The sequence below is a fragment of the Corvus hawaiiensis genome, chromosome 4 (genome assembly GCF_020740725.1).
Source record: "Corvus hawaiiensis isolate bCorHaw1 chromosome 4, bCorHaw1.pri.cur, whole genome shotgun sequence".
NCBI lineage: Eukaryota > Metazoa > Chordata > Aves > Passeriformes > Corvidae > Corvus > Corvus hawaiiensis.
Window position 1 is genome coordinate 53424116 of NC_063216.1, and position 10771 is coordinate 53434886.

Consider the following 10771-nt stretch of genomic DNA (forward strand, 5'->3'; position numbering starts at 1 on the left):
ACTGAGATTGAGACTTTAACATTGAACTTCCAAGTGCTAAAATGAATAAAGAGGTACAAGCCTAGTAGACTTTGACTCAGCATTATGGTTTAAGGCTTAGGTACGCTGTAAAGTGAAAAAAAGTGCATTATATAGCAGTTTTGAGAAAGGATTTCTTAAGCCTCTCTACCAGGGGATGGTGAAAGATTTGTTCTGGTCTGTTCAGTGTGAGCATCCTAGAAGGAACTTCTGGAACCAGTGTAGTTTATGGATTTCTATTACTTTGGTGGTAAGTTTAAAGAAACATATATACTTATAAAACTCTTTACAAATGTCCCAGTTTCATAAAAGCTGCACCTTCCTCAGCTTTTGTAATAAGATCAGAAATAGTTACTGTAAGCAGGTGACGGGGATCAACTGTTTCAAAAATGAAAACCACGATTTTTCACTCATGAGTTTTATTTACTTAGAATTTTTTTATTGAGACCAGGTTGCAGCTTTTGAAGCGCAGCACAAAAGGAAAGTGGGGTTTCAACACCAGATAATGAAAGAACAAAACCCCGGTGCTGTAAGAGGACATAGAATTCTTACTGACCAAATTGCTTAGCTACTACTGCATGAAAGAGAGTATATTTAAGGTAGGTCTGTCAGTGCCTCTGCACTGTTTCTATGACGTTTACTTCCAAAAGCCTGTATTTTACACTGAATTAGGCAACTTCCATTTTCCTGAGTTACAACAGTTGACATTAGGATATATTAAGGCAGCACTCTGACAATTATTATGTACAGTCGATTTCAGATTATTTTGGTAGTGTACATAAAGTGATCACATGCTTTACATTCACTACTGGAAGGTCAGTATCCCTTTGGAAGTAGAAGGGATTTTAATTCTTAATTCCTATTAAATCTATTGGGAGTTAAGCAGAGAAAGCTCTGGAAAAACACATGAAATTTCAGATTTCTAGTCCTTTACCTTTCTATCTACAGATATAATAATTTCCTTGCTGGCCCTTCTGAAATTGAGAGCATATAATCCTTTTTACTGGGATTTCAGTGTTACTTCTGGACAGGAATAGAAAATTTACAAAGTTCTTATTTAGTACATAGAACCTCATGTAGACTAGGTGAAAGGAGTTCCTGAGGAAAAGTTTGACACAGACACAAACAGATTTCTTTTATTACTGGAATAATAAGAACAACAATGCAGAAAGGTAAGCAGATGTACATCAGTCATGTACAGCACACATACATTACAAGGGTGAAGAGAGGCACTTTGTATTGGTATGGTGTGCTTGGGAGGGGCTGACTTGTGGATTTTCCTTTGCCTTTGTTGATAAATCTTGGGGGGGGGGGGGGAAACAGTGGAGTCTAAGTTGAATACACAAGTTCTGAAGTGTATTTGTGGAATAAGAGTGGGGAGGATAATTTTTTTGTAATATTTATTAAGATGTAGGTCAAATAATTTACTGGTAGCAGACTGAGAGAAAAAAAAAGACCAAATCTATTTTAAGAACCAATTTAGATTTTCACATAAATGGAAATCAAGAATAATTCTACTGCATTACACAGATGTATAAGGGCTGGTGCAAGGTCAGAATGAAGCCTCTTGTGTTTTCTGTTCAAAATGAATTTAAATCAGGATGACTGCACTGATTTCAGCAACCTCAGGCTGTTTTTAAACCAGATGAAAATCTGGCATTCAGTTATCACAATAAATAATTCAGCTAATATTTTTCTAAGGAAAGAGATGTGGATGGAGATTGTATGGCTGCAGTTCCCAAAGAGCACCATCTGGTGCAAGGTGCACTACTGGTCAAATGACAGGGACCCCTCCATCCTATCAACGTATCTACTGCATCCAAACCCGTATTTTGTATTTGACCTTGTCCTAAACTCCCACTGATGCCAATGGGAACTCCATGTGCAACAAAGTCTTTTATTCTGGCTGTCAAATCTTAATATTTTCAAAATGTTGACTTGGGCAGGAGTTGACATAATTCACATTTGGGGCTTTACACTGAAGCTACTACTTGAGTTCCATTTGGAGTACAGTACTAGCCTCATAAACCCATCTCTAAAAATCCCACTCTGAAAAGAGGATTAGTGTACATGTGTTGCATTTGCTCCCTTTTTTCCATAACCTTTTAATGCCTCAGGGATTGAGTTTCACTAGACACAGTGGGAGAATCCTGGTACATCTGGTATCCCTGTGGTCTTACATGATGACTGAACAGCCTCACAGCTTTTGCAGTCAGGTTCCCTATGGGCTCACACTGTGATTAGATTTGTTCACCACAAATATATCCTTGTTTGCAAGGAAGATACGAATGAATTGAGCTTCTGTTTATGCATCCCATTTACAACTAGGATTTCATAGAATCATACAGTAAATTAGGTTGGAAAGGGCCTCTGGAGGTCACCTTGTACATTTCTTGGCTCAGACTCTTACCAAAGATGATTTCTGTTTTCCCTTTTTTTTGGATGGACAGTTTAGACTATCCTTTCATCTGACGGCGTCCTCTGCTTTTCTATCTCTCCTAGATGTATTCACCCCAGCCAACACGGATGCTGTATGTTAAGATTATATACAGGGCTTTTAAAAACTAAGTGTACCAACAATATTAAATTTTGAAATGTGAAATCTGGCATGGAAGGTTAAAGATGTATAAGCCACACAGCTATTCCTGAATGTTTAAACAAATAGCTCATCACCTATTTGGCTTTTTGCACAGTTGGAGATGAATCTATGGAGCGAGAGGGTAGCAGTGGCCTGGGCATGCATTTGGCACCCAGGGAGACCCAGCTGTCTGTCACTTCCTAGGCAGGATTTGAGGTTAGCCAGCATCCTGTGCATTGGGACAGCCTGCTGCCATAGCCCTGGCGTGGGGGATGGTTGTGGCAAAGTTATATGGGATTCAGAAGGCAGTATGGTCACCCCTTTAGAAGAGCTTAATTTCAATTTAGGACAATAAATTTTTTTGAGCTGACTTCATTGAGATTTGCACTAGAGCCATAATTATAACTAAATAATATGGACTTGTTCTTGGAAAAGCACTTTTTGCCTATTTTTGATATATTTTTTTGTGATTTACAAATACAATAGGATGAAAAACATGGCTGTATGACATTTACTGCTGAATAGTGTTTTCTTATTGGCTACTGCTCCATATATACAATCAGCATCCTTAATTTTATATGTTTTTTTATTTGTTACATTTTATGAAAAAGGGCTTTTTTTTAGTAGATATAGGCCACTTTACAGATTATATACTGTCTGCAAATATCAGATAGACTTTTGGAATTTGATCACAAATGACCTTTCTGAAATGATCAGATTTTAAAAAAGCTTAAATGCTCCTTGTTTTTCATGCAGATGCTGAAATAAATATGTGCTGTTGAAGAAAAATGAGTCAATATGGCTTCTGCTGATCTTCCAGGTCATTTGAATAGATAAAAAATAAAATTTCAAACTGCTACCATGGGACTTATGAACAATCATGTTAGGTTAAATACTGAGAAATAAGTGCAGGTATTGAGCATGTAATTTCCATAACCATATCAGCTCAGAAATAGGTTGGCAGAAAATGTCCTTGAAAAGTTCTAGAATTAAAGACATTCTCATTTCACAGGTAACTCATGAAATTGAAAGTGAACATATTTTTATAAAAGTGACAATTTTCTTTACTTTGTTTCTTCTGAGATTAAAATTGGTCATGTTTTAGGATGGTTGTTTTTCTGTGAGAGGGTAGGGAATGACATGGAGTTATATTATTTATTATTAGCACTGTCACAGTGTGTGCAATCAGCTGCACAAACAGAAGAACACAAAAACAGAAGAAAAAGACAGACCCTTTTCTTCTAAGTTTTACAGAACTGTGTTGCTCCACAGTGTTTTAGCTCCATTCAGGAAAAGAAAGTAATTTTCATGCTTTTATACTTGCCAAGTGGAGAGTAGCAGTATGAAGATGTATGCAAAATTGTAGTGCCTTGAATGATTGGCAGCTGAGAAAGCTGCCAGTACAGTTGGTTCCAGTTGAAATTTCCAAGACAATGACTAGTGAGGAGGAACACGGCCAATACAGGAAGACTGAAGCAGAACACAAACTTTAACCCAACCCAGCAGCAACATCTAGTTTTCTACAACAGCGTGCTTGTGGACACAATTCTCTCTTCCCTGCCTCTAATGTTTGCAACTCCTAGGTCTGATGGAGGGCACTCTGCTTTCAGGCCTTCACTTTTGCTGTGTAATGCACCTTCAGCAAATCTGTTGATGACCCCAAGTTGTGTCGTGCAGATGATCCCCCAGAGGAAAGGGATGCCTTCCAGAGGGACCTTGACAGGCTCAAGTGGTGGTCCCATGTGAACCTCATCTCATGAAGTTCAACAAAGTGAAGTGCAAGGTCCTATATCTGTGTTGGGCAATCCCAGACACACCTACAGGCTTGGTGGAGTGGTGATTGAGAGCAGGCCTGGAGAGAAAGACTTGGGGGTAATGGTTGATGAAAAACTCAACATGAACCAGGAACGTGCACTTGCAGCCCAGAAAAACAACTGTGTCTCGGGCTGTATCAAAAGCAGTGTGGCCAGCAGGTCAAAGGAGGTGATTCTCCTGTTCTACTCTGCTCTTGTGAGACTCGACCTGGACTGCTGGGTACAGTCCTACAGAAAGTCCTACAGCTCCCAACAGAAGAAGAGCACTGAACTCTTGGACCAGAGGAGGGCCACAAAGCTGATGACTGGAGCATGTCCCCTAAAAGGCTGAGAAAGTTGGGGCTGTTCAGCCTGGAGAAGAGAAGGTTGCATGAACACCTCATAGCATCCTTCCAATCTCTGAGGGGGCCTACAGGGAAGCCAGAGAGGGACTCTTCATCAGAAACTGCAGTGACAGGACAGTGAGAAATGGGTACAAATTAAAAGAGGGGAAATTTATTTTAGGGGAAATAACTGTGAGGATGGTGAGACACTGGAACAGGTTGCCCAGAGAGGGTCTGGATGCTCCAACCCTGGCCAGGTTGGATAAGGCCTTGAGGAACCTGGTTTGGTGGGAGGTGTCCCTGCCCATGGCAGGGAGGTTTGGCACTAGATGATCCTTAAGGGCCATTCCAACCCATTAACATTCTATGATTCTATGGGTCTCTTTGCTTAGCGCACTAAAGGGACATTTTATTTTTCCCATGAAAATCTGTTTTTGATCTGATCAGATGAATTATCCAGAAACAAAAGGCTCTGCTGACTGTCTAGTATGCCTGCACCTTAACGTGACAGAGCTTTCCACGCATTTTCAAATTCCATTACAGAGAAACTGAGCTGAGACCAGTACAAGGTCTGGAAATGTTTTGAATGCCTATATTATTTTATTGTTCTTTTAATTTTAGTTCAAAGATGTACTTTTATGTTATTTACCATATCATGCCTGGTATGTAAATTCCAGGTTGCTTGCTGGAAAACTTGCTTTCCACGTGTAATATTTTGTGTTACTGTGTATTCATGTGAACTGAAACTTTGTAATTTAGAAACTGGTTACATTCTTTAAGAATTAAACACTTAGCAGTGCAGTCAACGTCTAATATATTAAAAACTTGTCACTTAAAAGTTCTAAAGATTGATTTAGGCAGGAATTAAGTACTTTAGGTCCTGTGCATTGATAGTCACATCAGATCTTGCCCAATATGTTTTGCTGCATTTGGTTCTGAATTAGTAGTCTCACTTTTTTCATCTGGTGAACAACACACACGTGCTGTTGACTTCGGATAGTTTACAATTTGTTCAAGAGTAAATTGGGAGGACAACCAGACCCAAGCTCTCTCCTTTCCACCACTCCTAATAATCTCATAGTTACTCCAGTTTAGAACTGCCAAACCTTTCATCAGATGTAGAAATGAATGGAAAGGTTACTTCTGTAGCATAATAATTAGGGCATTTAGCATGTTAACACACCTATTAAGGTTCATCCATTTAGCCATGGTTATCTTGTTATAAACAGTGAACTCCCCTTCTCACAAAGCTTATGTAAAGAGCATTATGCAAAGGGGAACCAGGGCTTCAGACTGTGTCTAACTATGTCTAGTCAGTACATGAGGGTCTGGGCTAGTCCAGGGACAGCTTCCATGGAAGGGCATAGTGGCTGAGAACCACAAGCACAACACACTCCAGAAAAATCATTGAGTGTCCTGGAGATACCAGGTGCTTCCTGTGACACCTCTTAAGCCAGTGATTCTCCTTCCACTTGCCCCAGGGACAGAATTGGGATGCAACCATTAATACCTGTAAACATATAAAGGTCCTCAAATGCAAGATGTCATAGAACTGCCAGGTCTCACAATAGTATTAAAACAGCGTCACCACCTGCAGCAGGATTTATCTGAGTAGGAGAAAGTGGTTTACCAGTGTTCATACACCCAGAGAAGTGACTGCATTAGGAATTGTGTGAAGCCTTTGCATTCCTGCCCCAGGTACTGCTGTATGCAGCAGAATGGTAAGGCCTAGCTGGTGTGCAGCACTTGAAGGTATGTCAGGACAAGTGAAGGGCTTCTGTCCATGCTCAAAGGGACTGTACATGGGTTTTAGAATGGCTGGTTTTTAGATACACTATTGTTAAAGCATATGGATATCATTGCAGTCAAAAGCTACTGTTTCTTGTCCTGCAGGTTTTTTTTATCAGAGGGTAGGTTGTATTCGTTAAGAGGTGGACATTGTCAGGCTGTTTCTACTTTCTGCTCTGAAAACAGCTACTAATAGTATTATCTTAGTGCACAAAGTGAACTGATTTGTGCAGTAGCTGAAATCCTGAAAGAGCTAGAACCCTGCTTTCACAAAACACCTGGATAAAACTAGCTCTTTTTAAGTTAAAAAAAAAAAAAGAGTATAACTCAAATAACTAAAGCACTAAAATATAATATTGCATTAAAAGAAAAAAAACACCAAAACAACAGAAAATGGTCCTTTATATCCTTGTGTCTCCAGCTAGAAAACTGACATAAATAGCTTTTCTGGTATATAGGCAACTGTGTAAGATATGTTGAAAATTCATAGTCAAAAGGAAAAATAAGTACTTTAAGTTTTCCTTGAACCAGGCAAACAGGATTCTTTGCAACTACAAGCTGACAGTGTCAAAGAAAGGGGACCAGCTCCCTGAAGTGCTTTAAAGTAACAGTTATTGAAATGGGATAAACAAGTAGTAGGACCAAGAGAAGTACACTCACTGCACAAAAGTTAACTGAAAACATACCTTATGATACATTCGTTCATTAAGTTATCTAACATAAGCAAAAGTAGATAAGAAAATAAGAGCCATTCCAATAAGGAATTTCAACAGTTTCAGTCATTTCTGTCATCTCAATTATCCTTTTAGTAAGAATTACTTCATCAAGCTGATGACAAATCATACGTCAGTTTATTATGACAGAGGAAAAACAGGGGTATCTGATTTTACATCCAAGTAATGACAAATGTAAGTCTTCAACAATAAAGCTTCTGTCAGAACCCAGGAAACAAAGCCATTACGCTGTGCAAACACTTTTCAATGAAGTACATACAGCTTTGGGCAAATAATACAATTTCTCATATCCCTATTGCCTGAAGATAATTACTCTGTTAAAATTTTGTTCTCCTGCAGTGAAACTGTTGCCATGTATCTTTTCCAAGGTGTAGATAAAGAACCCAGTGAAAATCTGCTTGTGTTAAAATGTACTCTGTTGAAAGAGCAATACCTAATATTTTACTGAAAAAATGGCAAAATTTTGTAACTTTGGAAACTATAAAGTGAACTAAATGGCAATTTTGTGGTGATTTTTTTTTTGTTTGTTTGTTTAGGTAAGTTGGAATACCAAAGATCCCACTTTGATCTGTGCTTGCACCCACCCAGTTGAATTATCACATACAGGACCATCTACTGCTGCTAGGCAGCTTTCAAAGGTGATGCTACTGTCTAAAGCTCCTCTTAGGGCTGTAAATTTCATTTGTACACAGTAATTGCGCATTGTGTCCCTTTCTGCCAAAAATGGCATGCAGAAATCAGGATTTGGAGAACATGATTTGCCCATCCAATTACTTACATAAGACCTGCCCAACAACTCTTCTAGCCATTGCTTTCTGCTCTACTGAACAGAGACACAGAGGAAGTGGAAAAATAGTATCAAAATAGCTCTGAAAGATAAAAGCCAAGATTTCTAGCAAAAATTCTAGGATTTTTACTTTGGTTTTGGTCCTAATCTTCTGTGGTACTCGTGCATCAGTTAGAGAAACCTAAATGTTTAGCTAGCAACATAAGTTTGTCACGAGGAACACACTCACGAACAATGGACCCATTGACTAAACCCAGGATTTTAACGAAACAAGTTCTTTCTACATTGTAAAAGAAACATGTGCACAATGGTCTTGTTATAATTCCAACAAACTTCTAATGCAGAAATAGTACACAGAATTCCTCATCAAAATAGTTAAGTCTTCCATTTTGGAGTAAAAAGTACAAACACCAAAACAAAGTAAGCCTTAAACCTGGCGCACCTAGAGAAAAGCTGAGTACAAAAAATAAACAAGAGACAAAGCCCATATCCCTAATCTGATTTACATAGCCTTACATGTACTTTTCTGTGAAATACATGTTAAACAAAAATGGTGGTCTCATTCTTAAGTGTATCTACTTGGTAATAAGAACACAGGCTACAGGAGTGGCATATTCTAAAATAAAAATGCTCTAAAAGTATTAAAAAAAAAAAAAAAGCCTTTCATATTTCCTTAGTTCTCTTAAGTCTCATCCATGTGACAGCAGAAGTGAGCTGTTAGGTGTTAACTGTCATTACAGAGAACGTGAGCATGAGCACACAAGTTAGAGCAGTCTGCTCACTAGCTATCTAGCTAGGACTAATTTCAAAACTCTTGTCATCCTGACTGGAAAGATTAATAGCTGCTTCCTCCTGACACTGAAACCAAAATTATGGAACTTGTTGATGGCCTCCCTCACGTGCTAAATTTATAAACTTTTACTGTGAGCCACTCAAGAGTTTTACTTCCCCATTCGAAAAGTTTTTACCTTCTCTAAGGCAATATTTAATCACAAACAATATAAAATTATCTTTTTGTAATGAGGACAGATGGTACAAATCCCTTTTACCGGGTACAGTCTTGACTCTCTTGTACTGAACAGTAAGAGGGGTTTGCAGAAATATCTACTACATGTTTTTTGAAAGTTATGCAGAACCAAAGCTCAGTCTTAGACCCAAACCGTGTTCAGAAATTCACTTCATCTGAGCATTTTCTTGAAATCACTGCTGCCCATTCCTTCTCCTTGCATACAAGCCAAGGCAGGCGCAGAATCCGACGACACTGACAGCGAGGCCTAGAAGGAAGGCAATGGTATCTCCTGCATCCACGGCTTCAACTACTGGCAGCACCAGCAGCAGTGACACCAGGACCAGGAAAAGTTTTGAGGTGTTCTCGGTTGAAGGCATGCTGCCAACCAGCTGACCCCAAGGGGAAGTTAAATGAGGAAAGTGGTGGACAGCAGATATTTCAGTGGTATCTACAAGGAAAACAAAAGGAACATTACAGGATTTTCCTTCCTTCCTTCCTTCCTTCCTTCCTGCCTGCCTTCCCCCCTGGATTTGTCTTGCCAAAAGCCAACTGATGTGATTGATGCATCACAGGTACCTGTGTGGGGCTCATGAAATTTAGGTTTTATCTTCTCAATTACAATAGCAAATGACTTATTATCATGAGACAGCCACAGTGGGTTTGCTAACTTGTTATGTAACTATGTGGAAACGAATCTTTTGAAGCCTTACCGTCGGGTAAAGTCAGAACAGGCTCTCCTGCCTGCAGCTACCAGAGCCTGCTTACCTGGTGCTTTGCTACGCAGGCCTGTTTCACCAGGGCTTTAGGGCTCGATGGCTGCTGCACATCACTCACCCACACTTCCTAACACCGGGCATCCTCAGGATCCGTGAGCATGGACAGACTACGGTACACTGGAGAGGGCGCGAGTTAGCCCCCCGGGCAGTGCCACCGTGCACACCCTCACTGCGGGACAAATGTCCGTCGTGGTTCCTGTAACTTGGAAAGGTGCCCTCGAGGAGCACGCCGGTACCAGCCCGGACCGCCCTCTCCACAATAGTTCTTCCCGCGAGGAAGGCTCGTTCCCGGGGCGCACACGACAAAATCCCGCGTCGGGACACCCGAAGAAGCGGCTGCTCCGCTCGCACCCTGGCGGGGCCAGTGCCGGACTACGCCCGCACGCCGGCCGGACCCCGCCAGCCCTGGGGCGCCCGCGCCGCCCCGTCCCGCCGCCGACGGACGGCCGCTCCTTGGGGCAGCCCCCGGCCGGCCCTGCCCGCACGGTGCCCCTCAGTCACCTCCTGGCTCCGGGCTGAGGCCGTCCTGGCTCCGGGCTGAGGCCGTCCCCGCTCCGCGCCGCCCGCGGGGCGCTCAGCAGCCGAAGGCGCCGGCCCGCGCCGCCCCGCCGCGCTCCCACCGCCCGGCCGCGGCCATGACAGGAAGGGGCGGTGGCGCGGCCGGGGGCGGGCGTGACCCGGCCGGGCCGCCTCCGCTCGGCTTCGCTCCGCTCCGCTCCGCTCCGCTCCCGCTGCGGCGGCCCCGCCGGCTTCGCCCGGCCGTGCTCGCCGTGATTCCCGGGGGCGGCTCGGGGGCACAGGCGCTGCCAGCAGCCAGGGCGGCCCCAGGCCCCGCCGGCGGCCCCGGGAGCGGTGCTCGCCAGGCCGGCCTGGGCCCGGAGGGATGCGGCGGGGCCGGGCGCCTCCCGGGAGACCTGGCCGGCGGCGCCGGCTGCTCCCCAGGG

The 10771-nt window shown here is 42.4% G+C and overlaps 1 protein-coding gene across 3 annotated transcripts; it reads right to left on the minus strand.

Annotated features, from left to right (window-relative positions):
- Positions 1-7350: 7350 nt before the first annotated feature.
- Positions 7351-10439, minus strand: SMIM30 (small integral membrane protein 30). Of its 3 annotated transcripts, none has more exons than XM_048302046.1 (2): positions 10329-10439; positions 7351-9499 (listed from the first exon to the last, which is right to left on the minus strand). In XM_048302046.1, the coding sequence occupies exon 2, from the start codon at positions 9426-9428 to the stop codon at positions 9243-9245; it is 186 nt and encodes a 61-aa protein (XP_048158003.1). In that variant the 5' UTR covers positions 9429-9499; positions 10329-10439; the 3' UTR covers positions 7351-9242. The 3 variants fall into 3 exon arrangements, with proteins under 3 accessions (XP_048158003.1, XP_048158004.1, XP_048158005.1); XM_048302047.1 differs by lacking the exon at positions 10329-10439 and adding an exon at positions 9886-10196; XM_048302048.1 differs by lacking the exon at positions 10329-10439 and adding an exon at positions 9817-10196.
- Positions 10440-10771: the final 332 nt, after the last annotated feature.

Bases quoted from the DNA above. Each gene is read 5' to 3' on its own strand.
- SMIM30 (XM_048302046.1), bottom strand. From the start codon at position 9,428: ATGCCTTCAACCGAGAACACCTCAAAACTTTTCCTGGTCCTGGTGTCA.